Below are 26,455 nucleotides of genomic sequence, written 5' to 3'. Positions count from 1 at the left end.
ATGCTCTTTATGACTTGGTGCGGATTTCGGCTAAGTCTATGGCATGGCCGCGCGGCGTATTTTGTGGCTGCGCGCTTGGGCGGCGGATTCTGCGTCCAAAGCTAAGTTTACTAAAGTTCCCTTTAGGGGGTCTTTTTGTTTGGAGAGGAATTAGATGAGTTGATTCAGACTCTGACGGACTCGAAGGTGCCCCGTCTGCCTGAGGACCGTGCCCGCCCTGCGTCTAGGTGTGGGGCTGCCCGGGGGCGTTTGCGGGAATTTCGCAAGTATCGCCCGGGGCGTGGGGCTGCTTCTTTCCCGGCTCAGGGTTTTTCCCGGGGTCGGTTCTTCCAGCGCATGCAGCCCTTTCGGGGGGCCCGTCGGGGGGCAGGGAATCCCTCCGCCGGTTCCCCCGCTTCCCGTCCTGCGCAATGACTCCTTGCCGGCGCCCCCTTTGGTTCCGGTGGGGGCCCGGCTGCGCAAATTTTTCCCCAAATGGGCCGAGATCGCGTCCGATCAGTGGGTCCTTGAGGTGGTGCGGGACGGTTACGCTCTGGAGTTTACCTGCTCTCTGCCGGACCTTTTCCTCGCTTCTCCATGTCAGACTCCATGGAAGACGCAGGCTTTTCGTCAGACCCTTCAGCGTTTGCTAGATCTCGAGGCAGTGGTGCCGGTGTCCCCTACGGAGTGGGGCACCGGCAGGTACTCCATTTACTTTGTGGTGGCCATAAAGGAGGGGACCTTTCGGCCCATCCTGGATGTCTCTCGATCTGACGGAGGCCTACTTGCAGGTTCCAATTCGGGCCTCTCATCAGCACTTCCTTCGCTTTGCGATCTTGGGGCGGCACTTTCAGTTCTGTGCGCTTCCCTTTGGTCTGGCCACGGCTCCTCGGACGTTCACCACGGTAATGGTGGTCGTCGCGGCAGCCTTGCGGTCGGTGGGCATCCTGGTTCTCCCCTACCTGGACGACTGGTTGATTCGGGCAAAGTCGTTGCAGGAGAGCTCCCGGGTTACGGCTCGGGTGGTGGAGTTTCTCCGGTCGCTGGGCTGGGTGGTCAACCTTTCCAAGAGTCGGTTGGTCCCGGCTCAGCGTCTGGAGTGCCTTGGGGTTATGTTCGACATCTCCTTGGGGAAGGTCTTCCTTCCAGAGGCCCGGGTGAGCAAATTGCAATCTCAGATTCGCCTGCTTTTGGCGTCCCGGGGTCCTCGGGCGCGAGATTTCCTCCAAGTCCTGGGGTCAATGGCGGCGTCCCTGGACGTGGTGAGGTGGGCGCGGGCCCACATGCGTCCTCTTCAGTATGCTCTGCTCCGGAGGTGGTCTCCCCGGAGGCAAGATTTGGATGTTCCGGTTCCCCTGCGAGGCTTGGCGCGCTGCAGTCTGCGCTGGTGGCTCCGGACCCCTCACCTGGTTCAGGGGGTGGGTCTGGATCTCCCGCAGTGGACGGTGCTCCTTACGGATGCGAGTCTCCTCGGTTGGGGGGCTCAGTTTATGGGCCACTCAGCTCGGGGCACCTGGTCCGCGGAGGAGGCCTCCTGGTCGATCAACGAGTTGGAGACCAGAGCGGTCAGGCTGGCGCTGTTAGCTTTCCACTCCCTTTTGCTGGGCAAGTCGGTCAGAGTCCTGTCGGACAATGCCACGGCGGTGGCTTATGTCAATCGTCAGGGGGGCACCAAGAGCACTCCTGTGGCGCAGGAGGCGGCTCGGCTCATGGTTTGGGCGGAGTCCCATCTTCTGGACCTCTCGGCTTCTCATATAGCCGGGGTAGAAAATGTTCAGGCAGACTTCCTCAGTCGTCACTTCCTGGATCCAGGAGAGTGGTTTCTCGGCGCCGGAGCGTTTCGGTTGATAGTGCAAGATTGGGGGCAGCCCCTGATGGACCTGATGGCCACGAGTGGCAACGCCAAAGTGCCCCGCTTCTTCAGTCGTCGCAGGGAAGGGCTGGCCGAGGGTCTGGATGCTCTGGTCCAGCCGTGGCCAACGGAGGGGCTGTTGTATGTGTTCCCTCCTTAGCCGCTGGTGGGCAGAGTGCTTCTTCGCATTGTTCACCATCCGGGTTTGGTGGTGCTGGTGGCTCCGGATTGGCCTCGACGTCCGTGGTATGCGGATCTGGTGAGACACCTGGTGGCGGTTCCTCTTCCTCTGCCTCTCTCGGACGACCTTCTGATGCAGGGTCCCATTCCCTTGTTCGACCCGTCTCTCTTCTGTCTTACGGCGTGGCTCTTGAAAGGGGTCGCCTTAGCAAGAAGGGATATTCAGACAAGGTGATCGCTACACTGTTGGGGTCCCGGAGGCTTTCTACCTCTCGGGCTTATGTGCGGGTTTGGCGTCTCTTTGAGGAATGGTGTCGGGCGCGGGGAGTGACCTCTTTTCGCGCTTCTCTGCCTAACATTCTAGAGTTCTTGCAGGATGGCCTGGATAGAGGCCTGGCTTGGTCTTCTCTCCGGGTTCATCTTGCGGCCCTGTCGACCTTTCGAGGGTTGGTGTCAGGTCAGCGTTTATCGGCTCTTCCTGATGTGATTCGGTTTCTGCGGGCGGCCAAGTTGCTTAGGCCTCCCCTACGGCCCTCGGTTCCCTCTTGGGATCTTAATCTGGTTCTCTCTGTTTTGGTGCGCCCGCCTTTCGAGCCCTTGGACGACTGTTCTTTGAAGGACCTTACTTTGAAGGCGGTCTTTTTGGTGGCCATTACTTCTGCTAGGAGTATTTCTGAGCTGCAGGCTTTCTCTTGTAGGGCTCCCTTCTTGGAGTTGTCTAGGGAGCGGGTCGTCTTGCGGCCTGTTCCTTCCTTTCTGCCGAAGGTTGTTTCTCCTTTTCATGTCAATCAATCGGTGGTTCTCCCGGTCTTGGGTGGTCGGGAGGGCTCTTCTGAGCAACGGCAGCTGCGCAAGTTGGATGTCGGTCGGGTCCTTCGCTCTGATGTGCAGCGGACCCAGGAATTCCGGAAGTCCGATCATCTCTTTGTCCTCCTGGCTGGTCCTCGTCGGGGAGCTGGCGCTTCTAAGGCTACTATTGCGCGCTGGATCAAGGAGACGATTGCTTCCGCTTATCTTCTGAAACAGCAGCCTGTTCCGGAGTTTCTCAAGGCTCATTCCACTCGGGGTCAGGCGGCTTCTTGGGCTGAGTCGTCGCTCGTGCCTCCGGTGGATATTTGTAAGGCTGCGGTTTGGTCCTCCTTGTATTCTTTTGTTAGACATTATCGGGTAGATGTTCAGGCGCGTCGGGACGCGGTGTTCGGTGAGCGTGTTCTGGTATCGGCCCTTCGGGGGTCCCGCCCGTGAGAGGGACTGCTTTGGTACGTCCCATTCGTAAAGTTAACCTCTACTGGTCTGGAGAGTGCTAAAGAAGGAGAAATTAGGTTCTTACCTGCTAATTTACTTTCTTTTAGCTTCTCCAGACCAGTAGAGGTCCCCACCCTGTCTGTTGTTGTTGTTGTTGTTGGGGCTGTTTTCGCGGGCAGTTTTTGTTTTTTGCTGCGGGTTCTAGTATTTTTCTAGGGCCGGGGAGAATTAAAGAACAGCGGCTGTGGCTCGGCTGGCTTAGCTGGCGAGCTGTGGGGACATTTTCCTTCGGGTATTTCTCCTCTGCATTTTCCAACAGCATTTGGGTATGTTATTTGTTACTCCTGTTCGGAGTATTGTTTTCTTCCTGTTTTCCAGTTCTTGGTTCTGCTTGGCTATTCGGCAGACTGAGGGAAATAGAGAAGGGAGGATAGTATATACTGTCCCAAAGTTTTGTTTTCAGTCTCCACCTGCTGGTCATGATTAGATATATACCCATTCGTAAAGTTAACCTCTACTGGTCTGGAGAAGCTAAAAGAAAGTAAATTAGCAGGTAAGAACCTAATTTCTCCTTCTGTAACCGGTGTCCATGGTACAGACGCCGGATAGAGAATCGGGTTAAATTAGACGCGGCCGCTATACTTATGGCAGCAAGGGATCTCCCTGCTGCAATATGTATAGCAGCCGCGGTTGTGGCCGCCTGTCCCATCACCGACAGGAGGATGCCTAACTCCTCCTGTCGGAACCCCGGACCCCCCTCCCCAAACTCGTAATCGCCGACAGGAGGATGCCCAACTCCTCCTGTCGGAACCCCGGAACCCCCTCCCCCCCCAAACTCGTAATCGCCGACAGGAGGATGCCCAACTCCTCCTGTCGGAACCCCTGAACCCCCTCCCCCCAAACTTGTAATCGCCGACAGGAGGATGCCCAACTCCTCCTGTCGGAACCCCGGAACCCCCTCCCCCCCAAACTCGTAATCGCCGACAGGAGGATGCCCAACTCCTCCTGTCGGAACCCCGGAACCCCCTCCCCCCCAAACTCGTAATCGCCGACAGGAGGATACCCAACTCCTCCTGTCGAAACCCCGGAACCCCCTCCCCCCCAAACTCGTAATCGCCGACAGGAGGATGCCCAACTCCTCCTGCCGGAAAGCCCAACGACCCCCCACCCCAACTAATCTCCCTCCCCCAACTAACTTTTCAATGTTGGTCGGCTGGACGGGTCTTGCTGCCTTCCAGCCGACGGGCCCGCCTCGTGGAAATGAGACGGGCCCGCCCCTTCCCGACCCAGATTGGCCGCCTGGCCAATCAGGTCTTAGGATTAGTGGGGATGGGCGGACCCGCTATGCTTAAGGCCTGATTGGTCCAGGCTTCTACAGCCTGGGCCAATCAGGCCTTAGATTTAGCGGGGATGGGTCGGGAAGGGGCGGGCCCGTCTCATTTCCATGAAGCGGGCCCGTCGGCTGGACGGCAGCAAGACCCGTCCAGCCGACCAACATTGAAAGGTTAGTTGGGGGAGGGAGATTAGTTGGGGCGGGGGGTTGTTGGGCTTTCCGGCAGGAGGAGTTGGGCATCCTCCTGTCGGCGATTACGAGTTTGGGGGGGGAGGGGGTTCCGGGGTTCCGACAGGAGGAGTTGGGCATCCTCCTGTCGGCGATTACGAGTTTGGGGGGGTGAGGGGGTTCCGGGGTTCCGACAGGAGGAGTTAGGCATCCTCCTGTCGGTGATGGGACAGGCGGCCGTGGCCGCTATACTTATTGCAGCAGGGAGATCCCTTGCCGCGATCAGTACAGCGGCCGCGTCTACTTACAATGTAGACCAGCATTTTGCTGGCCTACATTTTAAGCGTCTCTTCCTCTACTAGGGAGACGCGTAGGGCCGCCTAAGGCCTGTAGGCGAGTTTAGGCATCTTGCGGGTCTCCCTAGGCTCCCGGAGGCGCCTTCAGGCCTGCCTGGGGAGCATTTTTTTAAAAAAACGTGCATCCCGATTGGCTGATTAGACAGCTGTAGGACGCCTACAGCTGCCTAAAATCGGGACGCACTTTTGGAGAATCAGGGCCTTAGTATGGACTTCAATATTGCCAGGGATGGAAGCCCCTTGGTATCTTCATGTAATTTGTAATCTGTTGGCTGAAAAACATCTTGTGGCTCCTGCTCTTAACACCATTCATTATGCTGATATGGTGGCTGGAACTTTTTCCATGGCTGGGTCAATCTATGGAATCATAGGAATTGCTATCTCCGGATCAGACCTTGTGTCCATCAAGTCCGGTGATCCGCATACACGGAGGCCCCACCAGGTGTACCCTGGCCTAGTTTTAGTCCCCATATCACCGTATGCTTCTCAAGGGAGATGTGCATCTAATTTACCCTTGCCCGTATCACACTCTGCCACTCTTAAGGAGATGTGCATCTAGTTTACCCTTAAATCCTAGAACGGTGGATTCTGCAATTACTTCCTCTGGGAGAGCATTCCAGGTGTCCACCACTCGCTGCGTGAAACAGAACTTCCTGATATTTGTCTTTTGTGGCACCTTGAATTCTGTCCAGTATTTCATCAGTTTAAGAGAAATTTGAGGACCTATTTGTTTTTGCAGGCATTCACCTCTAGGTAAAATATTTTGTTTGGACAGACAGATGGTATTTTCAGCAAGTGATTGAGAAGGTCAGACATTATTGTCACCAGTTTTACCGTATTTTTGTAAAAATTGTAGATGTTTATTTTTAGTTTTGTAAGCTGCTTAGTTGTAGATGGGGTAGAATTCTCAAAAATAATTAAATAGACACTGAAGGTGGTACATTGAAGAAGTAAAGGGGGAGTTTATTTTACAAACTGATTACATTGAGAGTGGTGGGGTACCATATATTAGTATTATGAATTAGTTTTATGTTTGTTTTGGTTTTATGTTTGTGTGTGGAATATTTTATGTATATTTTCTTTTGTAAACCGCCTAGTATTAGATTTGAACAGGGTGGATAAAAATCAATGATTTTATAAAAATTTAAAATCCAATTAAAAAAATAAAGTGCTTTTTTGAGGAAAAATCTATCAATTTAAGATACATTATAATCCAAAAGTTATTCATCATGAAATAAGGATTCGTTTTTAATTATGTAGCATGAGGCTGTATATTCATGCAATGTTAAATTTTTTGGTAAGTTTTGATGGGTGGAGTAATGTCCACAATGACTCTTTTGTATGTGCTTATATGACAACAAAAGAAGGGAGTCTCTTTCTTTCAGAAACAATTGATACCACAGGAAATGCACATACAACAGAATACTTACAGGAAGTAGCAGCAAAAGCTATAATAAAATATGAATAAAAATCATGTGTCTAGTACGCAGTTTACTCATAGGCGATGCTGCAAATGTATCCAAGATGAAAAGAAATTTAGGGCTCCTTTTACGAAGCCGCGGTAGCGGTTTAACGCGCGCTAAACTGCTGGCTGCGCTAGCCGCAACTGCCTCCTCTTGAGCAGGAGGTTAATAAAGGTCCCCACACATCCTTAAATTTATTATAATAACCTTTTTGAACAGCCAACGCTCTTTCCATTTTATACACATGACAAACTGAAGACCACCAAAAACAATAATTCAGTCTTCTACAATCCTTCCAAATTATGTATTATTTGTTGGATGGCAACTCCTGTTAATATCAATAAAAGCTTGTTATTATTAGCAGATATTTGACATTTAGCTCTCATTGTCATGCCAAATAAAATTCTCCAACAGGCAATTTATTTGATCCCAAATAGACACCCAAAAAGCCTTAATGAATGGAAAATAAAACAATAAATGATCTAAAGTTCCAACTTCGAGATGACAATGCCAACATCTATTAGACTTAGAGCAATCCAATTTTTGTAAACGAACAGGGGTCCAGAGTGCTCTATGCAACAGGAAAAACCATGTTTGCCTCATAGATGCAGACATTGTACACTTCATCCTCCAGGACCAAATACGTGGCCATTGAGATGCACTAATTTGATGCTTAATCTCAATGCTCCAAATATCTCAAATATTGTCAAAAGCTTTCTGAAAATCTAGATACACTACATCAACTGGCTCACCTTTATCCACATGTTTATTCACACACACTTTAAGAAAAGGTAATGATAAAATCCTGGTGGCTTTTTTCAGTAGTGTCCTATCCTAAAAGATGTGATTGCAGAGAAGACTGTGTAAATAAATTGGTCAGACTCAACATACATGTTACACTAAGGCCCCAAATTTGTATATGTTGCCTAAAAAAAAATCGGTGCAGACTAGTGTGACGCTAAGCACGATTCTATAAAAATTTAGCCCACTGTGTAGAACCACGCTTAGCACTGCAAAAGCAGCCTTAAGCGTCTCTTGGCATCCTAATGTTTAGGCACACCAGTATTTATGCCAGGGTTTTCTCGGCCTAAATGCCTGTGTCTAAGTTAAGCGCACAGTAGCGACCTCATCTCCAACTCTCCGCCCTACCACCTGTTCAGGAAGTCACTAAAAACCTACCTCTTCGACAAATTCCGCTAACTCTGCCTTCCCTCCTTCCCTGCACCCTCCCGACCTCGATATGCCTCCATTCCCTCTGACTTCGCCCTCCTTATCAAGCCACTTATGGCCACTCTTACCCAAATCTCTGTTTTGATCTAATGGTCCTTCAGGCCTCCATAGTATATGCCTTTTCATGGCCATATATTCAACATCGCTGTAAATGTAACACCGTTATAATATATAACATCGCTGTAAATGTACAGTCTCTTCTACTGTTAACCGCATTGAACTTCCATGGTATTGCGGTATACAAGAATAAAGTTATTATTATTAAGTCTAAAACATTCCTTTGATTTGGACTAGGTGCCTCCTTTTTATAGAATTGCACTTTGCATGTTAGGCGCCTAACTTTAGATGGACTTTATAAAATTTGAGGGTGAGTGAACAGGTCTGGGGAGTAGGGGAATATGATTTCCAATTTCCTAAAAGAAAGCCATTTCAAATTGTGTAGAACAATGGTCCTTTATGGTTGACTTTTAGACTTGCATTTTTATAGCAGTTCTCTCTCCCACAGAATTCCCCCTTGTAAAGGCACAACTGATGAAACCCAGAAATCCCTGGAGCGATCCCTTCTTGACTGCACTTTCCGACTGCAAGGCAGAAACAATCGAACTTGGGTGGCAGAGCTGGTATTTGCCAACTGTCCGCTGAACAGCACTTCTTCCAGAGAACAAGGTTAAAGGCTCATTGCTTCTGCCTTTGCTGCTCCCCCCTGCTATGGAATATGGACTCATAGTGTCTCTACATCCATCCCTACAGGCCTGACCCGTCACGTCTATCTAACTTATGAAAACCCACTGTCTGAACCCGTGGGAGGGCGAAAAGTTGTAGAGATGTTCCTCAGTGATTGGAACAGCATCGCTCGGCTCTATGAATGTGTCCTGGAGTTTACACGGTGCTTACCAGGTAGCAAATGTTTCTTTGGATATATGCCAAGCGGTTTTATTTCTTTGAAGTGAATACACCTTTTAATCTTGTTTGTTGAAACAGAAATTCCCCCTCACTTGAACATTTTCTCAGAGGTTCGTCTCTACAACTATCGCAAGCTTATCCTGTGTTATGGAACGACAAAGGGAAGTTCAGTAAGTCCTGATCAAAAGTGTGCTGCTTGCTTTTCCCACAGAAGAAAAAGATACAAAGGATCCAACCCAAAAGATTTTCTTTCCTCATGGCAAGTTGTAACAGAGGTGGCATTAAAGCTCTTATAATTAAATATATATTTACACAGTACATATCAAAAACCTAGTCCAGACTGGGTAGGGGATGATTTTTGTGTTGGCTGTGTATATCTGCCAGTGGCCTGCTGGGGTGCATGAAGAGCCTGATTTATCATGTTCTCTTTTCTCACTTAGCTCTGTGACTCAGGCCCTAAAGAGTTGTGGTAGAGGAGACCACCTCTTCCCACCTTTACCCCCACCCATCTACTTTGGTAGAGATAAGGGGAGGGGAGGAATGTCTCAAAGAAACATTTGGCAAGGCCTCTTAAGACTTCACTATTTTGGTAGTCCTCATCTACTTTATAATTGAGATGGAGATTCCAGATATAATTCCGTAGATGAGGTCCCACCATTGATCTGTACAATGGAATGTTTATCTCTTCTAAAATTTCTCCTAGAATACCCACAACTTTCATTACCGTTTTGTGGTATTTGGCAACCTTGAAATCATTAGTTGGGATCACCCCAGTCCCCCGGAAGAGGTGGTGGAAACAGAGACTGTGTCTGTATTCAAGAGGGCCTGGGATAGGCCTGTGGGATCTCTCAGAGAGACAAAGAAATAATGGTTACTGCGGATGGGCAGACTAGATGGGCCATTTGGCCTTTATCTGCCGTCATGTTTCTATGGTGAATGTAATGCCTTTCCTTATGTTTTGTGTTCCAGATGCATGACTTGACCTTTTTTCATTTTGCTTTGTCTTATTTTCCAGCCTCTTGAAGATGCATCTAGCTTCCTTAAATCATATTTGAATTTTTCTGCCTTGCAGTATAGTTTAAACAGAGAAAACACTATGCTTCCATCCATCCCTCTGTAAAATTTAGTTACACAGAGGTCCTTAGCAGCAGTATTGGTAATGTGAGCAAGTAGGGTTCTTTCTTTATTACTGAGTGCTTTGCTTTCTATGTGTTACAGATAACTATTCAATGGAATTCTGTTCTTCATAAATTTCACATCTCCCTGGGAACTGTTGGCCCTAACTCAGGGTGTAGTAATTGTCATAATATCATCCTACATCAGCTCCAAGAGATGTTCAACAGAACCCCCAATGTGGTACAGCTTCTACAGGTAATGAAACCAAGGACTGACTTTTGAATTGCACAGCAGAACGTATGGTGTAGCTTAACTGTTAGACTGATTGGGCAAAGATTTTTCATTGGGACTTCAGTTATTTGATCTTTTATACTAAACTTCAAGACTTTCTGACCCCTGACACAGGTAGAGATGCTGGGGTAAGGCTTCAGTTTGGGCAGGGGGGCGGGGACTCGCAAATCGAGTCAAACGCCCGGTTTGCGAGTCACGATTTGCGAAAATGTTTTGCTCGTCTTGCAAAACACTCGCAAACCGCGGTTTGACTGTATTATGCATGGAACCAACATGTTAACCGCATAGTTCTAAGCGGTATATAAATGTTTTAAATAAATAAATAAGAACAAAAGAGCTGCCATACTGGGACAGACCGAAAGTCCATCATGCACAGTATCCTTTTTCCAACAGTGGCCAACCCAGGTCACAAGTCCCTGGCAAGATCCCAAAGTGTCGCAGCACTGGTGGTTGTTTTCCCTTTTTCTGCTGAAGGCAGCCTATAGCTGGGGAATCCCATGGATGAGGCTTGATTAGAAAATGAAGCAAGTTTAACTATAGCAGGTGTTCTCTGAGGTCAAGGAGACATAAATACTCAAAACCCTCCCACCTTCCCAAGGAGTTGTATTTCTGTGTCTTGTAATGGACTCAATGGCAGGTGGAAAGAGACTGCTTTCTGAACCAGGCTCCTTTGCTGATATCACCCGAGTAAGGATTTATATTCTGCTGCCTGTGGAGAACTGCTACTATTTATCACTTATATAGCACTGAAAGGCATTTAAGACGGTCCCTGCTCAGACGAGCTTATAATCTAACTTGGACAGACATCACATATAGGGTTAAGGGTGCAGAACTCAAAGTGAGAGGAGTTAGGAGTCGAAAGCAGTCTTGAAGAGGTGGTGCTTTTAACTGGGCCTTGAACACTGCGAGAGATGGAGCTCGCCATAGGGATTCGGGCATCTTGTTCCAAGCATTTGATTAAGCAAAGGTAGAAGGAATGGAGTCTGGAGTTGGCAGAGGAAGAGAAGGGCACAGACAGGAGGGACTTACCAGTTGAGCGAAGCTCACGGGGAGGGGGGGGGAGACACAGGGGCAGATAAGAGAGATAGTGAGGGGCAGCTAAGTGAATGCATTTGTAGGTCAGTAGGAGGAGTTTGAATTGTATTCGGAAAAGGATGGAAAGCCAATGAAGTGAGTACAGGAAGTAACTTTGTTTTCCCCCTATACATTATGCATTAAAATAAAGTGAACTGCATCAAATATGATGGCACCTTATAGATTGGTAATGGTGAGGAAAGGGCTCCATAATCTGCTCTGTTCTGCCCTATTTTGGTTATAGCAGTCACTTTACACTCTCCACTTCATGGTGATGGTCATAAAACTGGATTGTCAGCCTAAACATATAGAATATTTTATGTTTTTGTCCCTGGAAATGCCCACACAATGATATTCTTGTGGCATATAGTGGTGGATTATCAGTTTTTCTTCTCACTGCCCCTGAAAATGTGGAATCGGGGGGGCTCCAGAGGAAAGGCTTCCATGTTAGCCGCTGGCAGCATGTAGAAAGGAACGCTGTTGGCAGGCCTAAAGAGAGGACCCAGAGGAAGATTGTACATTTATGGGAGTCCCGGACTAATCTCTCCCATCCCTGTCGGATGGATCACAAAGGGTCTGGAAGAGATCCCCATTGCCCCCGTTCCTGTGTAGCTCTCTTCTGTGGCACATGTGACCATTGACGTGCACTGCAACCTCACATGTGGCTCAGGCCTTAAGAAACTGTACTCTAATTATAATCTCAGCAGTTTAATAGTTGCCATTCTACATATAGGGACTAGAGAATGACACGGGGACAAATTTTTCCCCGTCCCCACGGGAATTCATTTTCCCGTCCCCTCCCCGAGAGTTCTTTCCCTGACCCTGCCCCATTCCTGCAAGCTCCGTCCTCATCTGCACAAGCCTCAAACACTTTAAAATCAAAAGTAGCAACATTCTAGAGCTCAGCTTGTGATGTCATAATGCCTCATTCCACCAATGCCTAAGCTCCGCCTTCATCTGCACAAGCCTCAAACCCTTTAAAATCATGAGTAGCAACATTCTAGAGCTCAGACTGTGATGTCATAATGCCTCATTCCACCAATGCCTAAGCTCCGCCTTCATCTGCACAAGCCTCAAACCCTTTAAAATCATGAGTAGCAACATTCTAGAGCTCAGATTGTGATGTCATAATGCCTCATTCCACCAATGCCTAAGCTCCGCCTTCATCTGCACAAGCCTCAAACCCTTTAAAATCATGAGTAGCAACATTCTAGAGCTCAGACTGTGATGTCATAATGCCTCATTCCACCAATGCCTAAGCTCCGCCTTCATCTGCACAAGCCTCAAACCCTTTAAAATCATGAGTAGCAACATTCTAGAGCTCAGATTGTGATGTCATAATGCCTCATTCCACCAATGCCTAAGCTCCGTCCTCATATGCACAAGCCTCATAGAAACATAGAAATATACGGCAGATAAGTGTTTTGAGGCTTGTGCAGATGAGCTTACAGGAATGGGACAGGGACAGCGACAAAAGTGCAGTGACGGGGAAATTGAGTTCCTGCGGGGACGGGGTCAAATTTGTCCCTGTGTCATTTTCTATTCCAGACACCCACATTTATTATATATACTAAGCCAGGAGAGTATCAAAAGTCAAACAAATAAATGAATATATATATCAAACACTTAAATCATGATGAAGGAAAAAAGCCTCAGGTGGCCTGTATCAGGTTCCAGACACACTCACGGAGTGAGCACACTATTACAGCTCACTAAAGCTCTACTCTGAACAAAACATCATGGGCAAAAAAACCTTCATTTGTCTGTGACAGTCCCTTCTATATGTATAACATAAGTAAGTCAGCAATCAGTAGAACCTCTACAGAGTGCCCAAAAAAGTGCTGTAAACTGAAATGCTTATCTGAGCAACATAAGATTCCCCAACAGTGGCCATCGTTTCGTGGCTCATGCTGCTACTTCAAGGCACTGGCTCAAAATCATTGCGGTCACACACTCCGTGTCAATGTGCGGCTCACATACGCCGTTGCTTCAATGCACTGGATCAGTTGGCACTAATAGCGCTCACAGCTCAAACCCTGAGCAGTGAACGCTGTTAGCGCCAACTGATCCAAAGCATTGAAGTCCAATGTGACGCGGACAAGAGGACATGGACTGAAGCTAAGGGGGGACAAATCCAGGACAAATATCAGGAAGTTCTGCTTCACGCAACAAGTGGTGGACAGCTGGAATGCTCTCCCGGAGGAGGTTATTGCGGAATCCACCGTTCTAGGATTTAAAAGCAAACTAGATGCACATTTCCTTACGAGAGGCATAGAGGGATATGGGTGACTAAAATTACGTACACCTGGCTGGGCCTCCGCATGTGCGGATCGCCAGACTTGATGGACTGAAGGTCTGATCTGGAGATGGCGCTTCTTATGTTCTTATGGTGTGTGTAAACTGTGAAGTGCAAAGTTTTTGATTGTTCATCTCTCGGAACTGCAATATCTAACAGCCAGACTATATTATCGTACACCAGCACGCGCCTTGTGCTCAAGCCAAGAATACCTGTTGGAAATACAGTACCTTCCTTTCGAGACATCAGATACAAAAGCGTTAGGACAAGAGTGTTCTCAGTGATGGCTCCAAGGTAGTGGAACTTCCGAAGGAATTAAAACTAGAAAAGGACAGCGGAAAGTTCAAGAAAGGGATAAAGACCATTCACAGACTACTTTAATTAATAAAGCAGCATAGAGGAGAAAGCTGGCTAGTCCCCATTAGGAACACAACATAGACCATGATACAGGTATTATGTGTGCAAATAAGTAGAATTTAGTATGAGCATAGTACATGATACTAGTATTATATGTGTGTATAAGTAAGATGATTAACTATAGTATAAATATATGTAGGATGATTGATTATCCCAGGACAAGCAGGCAGCATATTCTTTACGCATGGGTGACGTCACCGACGGAGCCCACGGTACGGACCTTTTTACTAGAAAGTTCTAGTTGGCCGCACCGCGCGTGCGCGAGTGCCTTCCCGCCCGACGGAGGAGTGCGTGGTCCCCAGTTTCTTCGTTTCCGCGGAGCGAAGAAGACGTGTGTTTTTCAACGTCGTTGAAATCCTCCTTTTGCCTTCCCGCTCGCGTTCTTTTTTCGGTTTTTTCACCTTCGGGTGCTTTTTTCTTTCATTTCAAAAAAAAAAAAAAAAAATTTTCATTCTTTTTGCTTTATTTTTCGTTTCTGCCCCGGCGGGGCCTGTTGGCACGATCCAGGCCTCGGGGTTTGATTTTGCGGAGGCCGTGTTCCCATTCATGCCCCCGCAGCCCGGTTTTAAGAAGTGCCAGCGGTGTGCACGCCCGATCTCCCTCACTGATCCACACAACTGGTGCTTACAGTGCTTGGGACCGGAACATCGGGCGGATTCCTGCACCCGCTGTGCCACTCTTAAAAAACGCACTTTAAAGAATCGTCAAATCCAACAAAATCTACTGTTCGGCACCGGCCCGATTATGGATTCGACCTCTTCATCTGCGGCACCGTCGAAATCGACACCGACCACTTCGACACCGCCTGAGTCGACATCGGCGCCTCCGGCGCCAGGTAAGCCGGCTAAGAAGCCTTCCACCCTTGAGCGCCCTCCCACCTCGGGGACGACGCCAGTCCTTTCGGCTCCACGCCGAGCCAAAAAACGCTCCACTCCGATTTCGGTGAGTGCCTCGTCATCGGCCCCCTCATCGCCGGAGTGTAGAGCGGCACCCATGGAACCAAAGAAGAAAAAAGTGGTTCCGGTGCCTCCCCTGGATGACCGCATTGCGGCCATCCTCCAGAACCAGTTGCAGGACCAACTCCACAAGCAACTTAAGCAGCTCTTACCCTCTATCTTGGCACCGCTGCTCTCGGTACCAGACCGGCCCGAGTCCCACACCGTCCAACCGGTATCCACTCCATCGGTACCTATGGACTCCTCCATGCCAATTCTCTCGGCACCGCATCTCCATTCCCATGCCGAGACTATGGCCTTGACGACGACCGATCCTCCTCGGGACCGAGCAGGACACCGGTCTCCCCACGACTCTGACCGGCACCGTACTTCCCGGGACCGAGACAGACACAGGTCTGCATCACCCGGTAACGTCTCGGTACGCTCAGGCAAATCTTTGTCTAAAACTCACCATGCCGAGTCTTCCACTCCAGTCTCTCGACACGCACATACCGATGTCAGAGACCCGGACCTATGGGAACAATCCCCTACCGGTACCGAGGAGGATGCATCGTCGTCGGACGAGGAGCCTTCGGCACCCGATACCGCATCTAAACCTGAACAATCTTCCTTCTCAAAATTTCTCAGGGAGTTGTCGGGTGCTTTGTCTTTGCCTCTAGAATCTGACTCTAAGAAGTCACAGGCTTTCCTGGAGGCATTAGATTTCGATCAACCTCCCAAAGAGTTCCTAAAGTTGCCCGTGCATGATATCTTACGGGAAACTTTTTATAAAAATTGGGAGAATCCGCTAACTGTGCCTGGGGCCCCCCGTAAATTAGACAGCCTCTATAGGGTTATACCAATCCCAGGATTTGATAAACCCCAACTCCCTCATGAGTCTCTCCTGGTGGAGTCCACTTTAAAAAAGACTCAGGGCTCCAGTGTTTATGCCTCCACCCCTCCTGGCAGAGAGGGCAAAACTATGGACAAGTTTGGCAAGCGGCTCTATCAGAATGCCATGCTTGCCAACAGGGCGAATAACTACTCGTTCCATTTTTCTTTCTACCTCAAACATCTGGTAATGCAACTCTCCGCCATGCAAAAATACATGCCAGAGCATAAAGTTCCACTTTTCCAACAGCATGTCTCCAGCCTGCTTCAACTGAGAAAATTTATGGTGCGCTCTATCTATGACTCTTTTGAGCTCACCTCCCGTGCATCGGCCATCGCTGTGGCTATGCGCCGTCTGGCCTGGCTCAGGGTCTCTGATCTGGATGTAAACCATCAAGACCGATTAGCCAACGCCCCATGCCTTGGTGATGAATTGTTCGGAGAGTCCCTGGATACCACCACGCAAAAACTCTCTGCCCACGAAACCAGATGGGACACTCTTATTAAACCTAAGAAAAAGGCTCCACCTGCTCGTCCTTACAGGCCACAGACCTCATACCAGCGCAGGTTCTCCGCTAGGCCGCTCAATCCACCTCCACAACAACCTAGGCGGGCCCGCCAACACCAGCACGCCCAGGCTCGGGCCCAGTCTAACCAACCGGCCAAGGCTCTTCCTCCTGCCAAACCCTCTCAGCCCTTTTGACTCCTCTCTCCAGGGCTTAGCCAGTCTTCCACCCTCATTGCCTCTTCCTCAGCCAATCGGAGGCAGGCTCCGCATCTTCGTCAGCCGTTGGGAGGTCATCACATCGGACCAGTGGGTCCTAAACATCATCCGCCACGGCTACTCTCTCAACTTCCAGACTCTTCCACCAGACAATCCTCCCGTAGAGTCTGCTTCTCTTTCAGCTCAAACCCCCCTCCTCCTGAGGGAGGTCCAATCCCTCCTTCTTCTCAATGCCATCGAAGAAGTACCTCTGGAACAAAGGGGCCGGGGATTCTACTCCCGTTACTTTCTAGTTCCAAAAAAGACAGGAGACCTGCGTCCCATTCTCGACCTCCGGGACCTAAACAAGTGTCTCGTCAAGGAGAAGTTCAGAATGCTCTCCCTTGCCACACTGTATCCTCATCTCTCTCGGAACGACTGGCTATGTTCCCTGGACCTCAAGGAGGCCTACACTCACATCCCAATCAATCCGTCCTCACGTCGCTACCTACGATTCCAGGTGCACCATCGCCATTATCAGTACAAGGTGCTACCTTTTGGCCTGGCCTCATCACCCAGAGTGTTCACCAAATGCCTGATTGTGGCGGCGGCCTTCCTCCGGTCTCACAACCTCCAGGTGTTTCCCTACTTGGACGATTGGTTGGTGAAAGCACCTACGTCTCCACTTGTGCTACAAGCCACTCATCATACCATCTCTCTCCTCCATCTTCTGGGGTTCGAGATCAACTACCCCAAGTCACATCTGCTTCCCACACAGCGACTTCAGTTCATCGGAGCCGTTCTCGACACCACCCTAATGAGGGCGTTTCTCCCCTCCGATCGTCAGCGAACTCTGCTCCGCCTGTGTCGTCAGGTGCTCCTTCATCACTCCATTTCTGCCAGACAAATGATGGTCCTCCTGGGCCACATGGCCTCGACGGTGCATGGGCTTCCCCTGGCACGACTCCACCTCAGGACACCTCAATGGACTCTGGCCAACCAGTGGTCACAGACCTCGAATCTTCTTTCTCATCCCATCTCTGTAACATCGTCTCTTCAGCGATCTCTACAATGGTGGTTGGACTCCTCAAATCTTTCCAGGGGCCTTCTTTTTCATCTGCCCCCGCATTCCATGATCATCACCACGGATGCCTCCCCTTATGCATGGGGAGCTCACCTGGGGGACCTACGCACCCAGGGTCTTTGGACCCCGCAGGAGCGTCTTCATCATATCAACTTCCTGGAACTACGAGCCATGTTCTATGCTCTCAAGGCCTTCCAGCACCTTCTTTGCCCTCAGGTTCTGCTCCTGTGCACGGACAACCAAGTTGCCATGTACTACATCAACAAACAGGGCGGCACCGGATCTCGCCTCCTTTGTCAGGAGGCTCTTCGCATTTGGACCTGGGCCACGGCCCGCAGTCTCTTCCTCAAGGCTGTCTACATCCAGGGCGAGCAGAACTCCCTGGCCGACAATCTCAGCCGCATCCTTCAACCTCACGAGTGGACTTTGGACCCTCCCACGCTCCACTCCATCTTTGCTCGCTGGGGCACTCCGCAGGTGGACCTATTCGCAGCTCCTCACAACCATCAGCTGCCCCAGTTCTGCTCCAGACTCTTCTCTCCTCATCGTCTGGCCCCGGATGCATTCCTTCTCGACTGGACGGATCGGTTCCTCTATGCCTTTCCTCCTCTACCTCTGATGTTGCGGACTTTATCCAAACTCCGCAGGGACGGAGCCACCATGATCCTCATAGCTCCCCGGTGGCCTCGTCAACACTGGTTCTCCCTTCTACTTCAACTCAGCTCCAGGGAGCCCATTCCTCTACCTGTGTTTCCTACTCTACTTACACAGCAACATCAGTCTCTACTACATCCCAATCTGTCTTCCCTCCACCTGACAGCTTGGTTTCTCTCGGGCTGACCTCTCCAGGAAATCTGTCTCAGCCTGTCCGTCTCATTTTGGACGCCTCCAGGAAACCGGCCACCCTCCAATGTTACCATCAGAAGTGGACCAGGTTCTCCTCTTGGTGCCTCCGTCATCATCACAATCCCACCTCCTTAGCGGTGGAAACTGTTCTGGACTACTTACTCTCCCTGTCCAACGCAGGCCTCAAATCTACCTCAATCAGAGTCCATCTCAGTGCCATCACAGCATTTCATGAGCCTGTCCTAGGAAAACCTCTCACGGCTCACCCTCTGGTTTCCCGATTCATGAGGGGCCTCTTCAACATCAAACCACCTCTGAAGCCCCCTCCGGTCGTCTGGGACCTGAATGTGGTTTTGTCTGCCCTCATGAAACCTCCCTTTGAGCCACTTGCCACAACTTCGCTCAAATTTCTGACATGGAAGGTTCTTTTCCTCATTGCCATCACCTCTGCCAGGAGGGTTAGTGAGCTTCATGCACTGGTTGCCGATCCACCGTTCACTATTTTTCACCATGACAAGGTGGTTCTGCGCACCCATCCTAAGTTCCTTCCAAAGGTGGTCTCAGCTTTTCACCTCAACCAGTCCATTGTTTTGCCTGTGTTCTTCCCGAAACCTCATTCACATCCCGGAGAACAGGCATTGCACAGTCTTGACTGCAAGCGTGCCCTGGCTTACTATCTTGATCGTACAAGAGCTCACCGCTTGTCCCCTCAGCTCTTCCTGACCTTCGACCCGAATCGTTTGGGTCGACCGGTCTCTAAACGAACGCTATCCAACTGGCTTGCAGCTTGCATTGCGTTCTGTTACGCTCGGGCCGGTCTGTCACTAGACGGTGCTGTCACGGCCCACAGGGTAAGAGCTATGGCCGCTTCTGTTGCTTTCCTCCGTTCCACACCCATTGAGGAAATCTGCAAGGCGGCCACCTGGTCCTCAGTTCACACATTCACTACTCACTACTGTCTGGATGCTTTCTCCAGACGGGATGGGCACTTCGGCCAATCTGTACTTCAGAATTTGTTTTCCTAATGGCCAACCATCCCTCCTCCCTCTTTGTTAGCTTGGAGGTCACCCATGCGTAAAGAATATGCTGCCTGCTTGTCCTGGGATAAAGCACAGTTACTTACCGTAACAGGTGTTATCCAGGGACAGCAGGCAGATATTCTTACGTCCCACCCTCCTCCCCGGGTTGGCTTCTTAGCTGGCTTATACTAACTGGGGACCACGCACTCCTCCGTCGGGCGGGAAGGCACTCGCGCACGCGCGGTGCGGCCAACTAGAACTTTCTAGTAAAAAGGTCCGTACCGTGGGCTCCGTCGGTGACGTCACCCATGCGTAAAGAATATCTGCCTGCTGTCCCTGGATAACACCTGTTACGGTAAGTAACTGTGCTTTATGGTATAAATGTGTCTGTATTGAAAATCATCTCAAAAAATGCTCTCTATATTGTAACATCTTTACAGAGCTCATGTATTGTAACACCATTACCAAAGCTCACGTAAACTGCTCTGAATTGACTCCCCAGTCATTAGTAGCAATTAATATAGAAGCGTCCAATAAGCATAAACCAAATGAATGAAAAGTAAAATGGCACCGAAAATTTGTGTACCTTGAACCTGGAAGATGTGAAAATAATATGGGAGTGTTGGTGGTTATTGATACAAACATGAAAACAAGTGAGATTACAGGGCCTAGTGATTAGGCTAAAAAACATGTGCCGACTATAGGAAAAGGAGAGCATGCCCCATGCAGAATTAGGGCTTGGAACTTCAAGATACCTTTTTGTTTTCCAGGTGTTGTTTGATACTCAGGGTCCATTAACCGCCATCAACAAACTTCCCACGGTGCCAATGCTGGGTCTTACGCAGAGAACGAACACAGCATACCAGTGCTTCTCCATCCTCCCACAGTCACCCACGCACATCAGGCTGGCCTTCAGGAACATGTACTGCATTGATATTTACTGTCGGAGCCGGGGTGTTGTGGCCATACGTGATGGAGCTTACAGCCTCTTTGACAACAGTAAAATAGTTGAAGGATTTCATCCAGCACCAGGTCTAAAGGTAATGTGCAGTTTGTTACTGCTTTTGCTGATAGGTAAGGCACTCCCTGAGGAGTTAGAAGATGCTCCTCCAAGACAGCTGTGCATATAAGTAGCTCCTTCAGCATATTGATCTAGCTCAGGGGTCTCAAAGTCCCTCCTTGAGGGCCGCAATCCAGTCGGGTTTTCAGGATTTCCCCAATGAATATGCATGAGATCTTTATGCATGCTAATGCTAATGCTTTCAATGCATATTCATTGGGAAAATCCTGAAAACCTGACTGGAGGGACTTTGAGATCCCTGATCTAGCTTGATCTTCTGGCACAGTACAAGTTAAAAATGTGTAGTAAAAATTAATTCCTTGTCATCAGCAACAGATGAATCCAGAGACAAGTGGGTTATGCCCATCCACCAGCAGGCAGAGTTAGAGCACCAAGTTGAGCTTTGTCATATATAGGATGGTATGCTAAGATGCTATCCAGGTGGCTGGATGGTCTCTCTCCTGCTCCTGGTTTCGTCTCTGCTCAGCGTGTCCAATAAGGCTCCTGTTTTGGCTTGGCTATCTCAGTTAAGTGAAGGGATTAGGCTCCATTGACCACTACCCTCTGTCGTCTTCCACTCAACCAGTTCCTGACTCAGCCCATTACTTTGGGGCCCATCTTGAGGGCACTCAGTTTAATTATTAGACATCTGTATGAAACACTGTCAAAGGCTTTACTAAAATCTTAAAAACACCACATCTAGCGCACACCCTCTATCCAATTCTTTGATCACCCAGTCAAAGAAATTGATCAGATTTGTCTGACAAGACCTACTTCTAATGAATCCATGTTGCCTCCGGTCCTGTAATCCACTGGATTCCAGAAATTTCACCATTCTCTGTTTTAAAAGCATTTCCATTAATATGCTTACCACATAAGTCAAACTTACTGGCCTGTATTACCCTACTTCTTTACTTTCACTTTTGTGTAGAAGGACCACATCTGCTCTTCTCCAGTCCTCCGATACCACTCCTGACTCTAGAGAAGCATTGAAAAGATCAGTCAGCGGAGCTACCAGAACTTCCCTAAGTTCCTTCAATCCCATCGCTTTGTCTACCTTTAATTTAGCTAGCTCCTCACAAATACAACCCTCTGAAAATCGATCAGGGTCTACCACTCCTCATCCCTATTCATGTTTGTCTTCTGCAGTTCCGCTCCTGAATCTTCAGCCATAAACACAGAACAGAACTATTTATTAAACAATTCAACCTTTATCAATTTTTACATATTTTTGCCCTTCACTTTTGAGTCTCACAATGCCACTTTTGCACTTCTTCCTATCACTGATATATCTAAAAAATGTCTGGTCTCCCCGTTTTACCGTGTCAGCTATTTTTTCTTCCATTTGCATCTTTGCTTTCCTGACTACTTGACCAGCCTCTCTTAACTTTTCCAGATATTTTTGACTGTCTTCCTCTTTCTGCGATCTTTTGTAGTTTAAGAAAGCTAACCTCTTATTCCTTACTTTCTCAACTACTACTTTTGAGAACCAAAGCGGCCTTCTTTTCCTTGACTTTTATTTACTTGCCTCACAAAAAGATTTGTCACCCTTTGTCGATACATAGCTGCTTGATGCAATTTTACAGTTTTTAGCATTTTAAAGCTCATTCTCTGAAATTTTGATTATTCCTGTTTTTATCCCAAATCCTCTTAACTTTTTCCATCCTTTTTAGTATGCATGTGTGTTAGGATATATTCACCGTGTCTTTGAATTCACCAAAATATATCTTGGACATAGGCAATAAATAATTACAATAGTAAAATATTCAAATGACAGCACACACTATAGCATTGTATGCTACTTGCAGTGTGGTTGGTACATAGAGAAAACCACGTGAGTCAAAGCCGTAAGGACAATGAAGCTCGGACAATTGCGCGCAGGACATCTGTGCGCTGGATTTAAACAGTATTTTAAAGCACTCCGAGGGGGGGGTAGCCAAGGAACCTCCCCACTTTACTTAGAACTGGTAGCGCTCCCGTTGGGGTGGGGAACACCCCATTATAGAGGAAACAGCCTATTTCCCTGTTTTTTTAGGGATAAAGTACAGTTCCTCTAAAATGGGGGAGTTCCCCCCCACCCACCCCCAACAGGAGCACCAACAGTTCTAAGAAAAGTGTAGGGGGTTCCTCCCACACCCCTCTTCGGAGCAATTTAAAATACTGTTTAAATCCTGCACGCGTTTGTTGACGCGGCTATGTCTCGCACAGTTTTGACCCGTCACCATTGTGGACACAATACACTTTAAAACATCTTAATAGACAGCAAAGGAGACAAACAAAACTACAACATATAGACAGATAAGAGAGTAATTGAAGTTTCCAGTGCAATAGGTGAGACATTCTAGACAAGTGGGTTATCTCCCAATAGCCGCGTGCCATATATATAAGGAATCCAGTCTGGAATTTTTCTGTGATCCTTCTCTGCTTCAAGGGAGCTCTAGCTCCACCTGTAGTTTTTTCCCTTCTGCATGCATGCCTGAAGGAGTGTTTCCGTCCTGCTCTCCCTTCTGTATGTTTTTTTTCTCTGGCCTATGCTAGGCAGAGTCATTCAGCGAATTGCGGCCCTTTAGGGATGGGTCATTCTGGTGGCTCCAGACTGGCCTCTTAGACCGTGGTACACAGATCTGATGTGTCTGTATCAGGGTCGTGGCATGTGGTTCCACACACATCCAGACATTCTTACTTAAGGTCCGGTCTGCATGGAGGAACCGAATCACTTTGCTCTTATGGTATGGTTATTGAGTGCGCAGCCTTAGTGTGCAAAGGATATTCTGATGTAGTCATTGCTACTCTGCTCAAGTCTAAGAAGTCAAATTTCGTCAAATAACAACAAACTTTTGTTTATTTTAACTGGAATAGCAATACAACAAATAACATACAATTGGAAAAAATATGACAGGTTAAATTACAATTTCTGGTGGAATTCTGTATGTCATATGTACAAAATGGAACTCACCATTGCAACGCAAAAAGGTTATGTGAGTAAATTTCAGAAAGTCTGGGGACCGTTAACAGATTTTTGTAATGAATGATTAACTTTTCCCATGATAAGATATTTGATTAGGGGGGAAAAGGAGTGGGATTTTATTTCTGATTATTACATAATATATCAATATTTGAATGAATTCACAATAAAGATGATTTTATGTATTATTGAATTGGGAGGGAGGGATGGGGGATTATTATATTCAATAAGAATGATATAAATTTAGATTTCTTACATAATATTTTAACATTATGGAATACTAATTTCCTAATGAAATGTTAAATTTGATGCTAATATGTGAGTTAATCAAGTGTGTATCTTTAAGTTTTATATGAGTTTAATTGATACACTTGTTGTAACATACAAAAATGAATAAAGAATTATAAAATAAATTTTAAAAAAAAAGAAGTCGACTACTGTGTCTTCATACGCTAAGACGAGGAATACTTTCTAATAGAGAATGACACGGTGAAAAAATTGGTCCCCGTCACCGCCCCGTCCCCGTCTCACCATCCCCGTCACCGCCCCGTCCCCGTCTCACCATCCCCGTCCCCGTCTCACCATCCTCTTCACCGCACCGCCACTGCCACCCCATTCACCGCCCCGTCACCGCCACTGCAATCCTGTACCTAATCGCGGCAAAGATCTCCCTGCCGTGATTAGCATAGTGACCGCGGCTACGGCTGCAAGTCTCCCCTCCCCCCAGCGATCACGGCAGGAGGGCACCCAACCCCTCCTGTAGACCCCCCCAACGGCCCTCCCGACAATCGCAGCAGAAGGGTACCCAACCCCTCCTGCCGGTCCTCCCAATGGCCTCCCCTAAGATCGCCGGCAGGAGGGTACCCAACCCCTCCTGCTGGACCCCCCCCCCAACGAACCCTCCCACCCCGGAACCCCCTTAGTCTTACTTTCCAAGTTGGACCGGACGGCTCCTCACACGTATGGCCAGCAGGCTTGCCTCCGTCCAAATGAGGCGGGCCCGCCCCTACCCTGCCCAACCCACAGGATCCTAGGGCCTGATTGGTCTAGGCACCTAAAGCCACTCCCGCTATAGGAGGGGCCTTAGGTGCTTGGGCCAATCAGGCCCTAGGATCCTGTGGGTTAGGCAGGGGAGGGGAGGGGCGGGCCCGCCTCATTTGGACGGAGGCAGGCCTGCTGGCCAGACGAGCGAGGAGCTGTCCGGTCCAACTTGGAAAGTAAGACTAAGGGGGTTCCGGGGTGGGAGGGTTCGTTGGGGGGGGGTCCAGCAGGAGGGGTTGGGTACCCTCCTGCCGGCGATCTTAGGGGAGGCCATTGGGAGGACCGGCAGAAGGGGTTGGGTACCCTTCTGCTGCGATTGTCGGGAGGGCCGTTGGGGGGGTCTACAGGAGGGGTTGGGTGCCCTCCTGCCGTGATCGCTGGGGGGAGGGGAGACTTGCAGCCGTAGCCGCGGTCACTATGCTAATCACGGCAGGGAGATCTTTGCCGCGATTAGGAGCACGGTGAAACACAGGTAAATAGCGGTTCCTAGAAGGGGGTACATTGGCCCGCGGGGACAAACCTTGTCACCGTTTCCGCGGTCGGTGAATGGCCTTGTCCCCGTCACCGCAGCGACTGCTAGTTTTCTTCCCCGTTTTCGGCGGTGACCCGCGGCTTAAATTCGGTGGCCGCGGGTAAACCGCCACCGTGTCATTCTCTACTTTCTAACATTGGTGCAACCAGGAGAAGATGGAGCTCTTATTTTGGTGGGCCTTGCCTTCCTCCAGGTGAACCTTGATAAAGACTTTACTATGATGTCTCTTTGGGTCCAAGTTGCTGGGCTTTCTTGTTTCAAAGCCTGGGATCATTCTTCCTTGCTTTTGTCTCGCCCTAATATCGCCAGATTTTTGAAGGGTGCTCTTTGTATTAGGTCCACCAATCAAACCACCGTTCCCTTCTTGCTACCTGAACTTGGTGCTGTCTGGCCTTACCAAAACTCCATTTGAGCCTCTGAGAAGCTTTCCTCTTGGAGTTGATGCTCAAGACTGTTTGTTTTTCTGGTCACCATTACTTCAGCGAGATGTGTCTCAGAACTCTAGGCTCTTTCTTGTCGAGAGCCTGTTCTGCCTAGCCGTACCATACAACAGACCAGTGCAAAACTTTTGACAACCCACCAATTTCTATAAAGAGAATAGAACGCCACACACCAAATTCTATTAAAACTACATATAATATTTATTAGTAAAGAAAAGATACATCACCATGGATAGAAACTGCATCCTTTAGTCTCTTACAAATCGGGTAGCCCCTCAACGGTCAGACTAGGAGCCATTTCCATGGAAGAGGCTTCTGGGCAATGTATGTGTTCACTCCGCAGATGAGCTATGAGCTTAACAAAATTGAATGGCTTCTTTTATAGTGGCTGTCATATGCAATGTTTATCTTGCAAACATAGAAAGGATAGCACATGTCCGAAGGTCTGCTGTTATCAATATATAAAGGTTCAAACACGGTCAGAGAGGACATCTGTTCTCTCTGCATAACAACCAACAGATACCAGGTAATACTGACAAGAACTCAGGACGAACTGCCTAAAGTCATAAGTCATCCAGAGCAATGGTCAAAAGAGACAAACAAGTCATGAAACTGTACGATGCTGTTCTTAGACTTACAGGCCCTTGAGCCCTTTCAGGCCTGCAAGTACTACAAAGCCCTTCCTAAGGATCTCAGATACTGGGATATCCCTGCACACGGTTCCTTCCTTTCTGCTGAAGGTGTGTTTACCTTTTTTTCAGCCTTCTGGCTCAAAGATACAGGATCAGATTTTGAGAAAATTCTGACTAGCGCAGAGCTCTTCTACTCTATCGGGGTGGGGGGGGTCACTAAAGAGTTTTGTCTCTATGATCATCTGTTTGTGCTGACTCATTCTTCCAAGTGGGACGCTTCTGCTTCCAAGGCCACTATTTCCAGGTGGATCCAAAAGGCCATTTCATCAGCCTATATTCTTTCTGGGAAACAGTCTCCCATTTCTATATTTATCCAGATATCTTAACCCAACCCTTCCCCCTCC

The 26,455-nt window shown here is 48.6% G+C and overlaps 1 protein-coding gene across 1 annotated transcript in view; it reads left to right on the top strand.

Moving 5' to 3' along the window:
- MED14 (mediator complex subunit 14) overlaps positions 1-26,455 on the top strand; it is a 219,484-nt gene that overhangs the window by 130,932 nt on the left and 62,097 nt on the right. The window contains 5 exon segments of the mRNA XM_033948560.1: positions 8,312-8,472; positions 8,557-8,703; positions 8,788-8,879; positions 9,928-10,080; positions 20,152-20,421. Of these exon segments, the coding sequence (XP_033804451.1) occupies positions 8,312-8,472; positions 8,557-8,703; positions 8,788-8,879; positions 9,928-10,080; positions 20,152-20,421 (823 nt within the window).

Source organism: Geotrypetes seraphini, chromosome 6 (genome assembly GCF_902459505.1).
Source record: "Geotrypetes seraphini chromosome 6, aGeoSer1.1, whole genome shotgun sequence".
In the NCBI taxonomy this organism is placed as follows: Eukaryota; Metazoa; Chordata; class Amphibia; order Gymnophiona; family Dermophiidae; genus Geotrypetes; species Geotrypetes seraphini.
The sequence above is the reverse complement of the archived record's forward strand: the minus strand, read 5'-3'. Positions and strand labels throughout refer to the sequence as shown.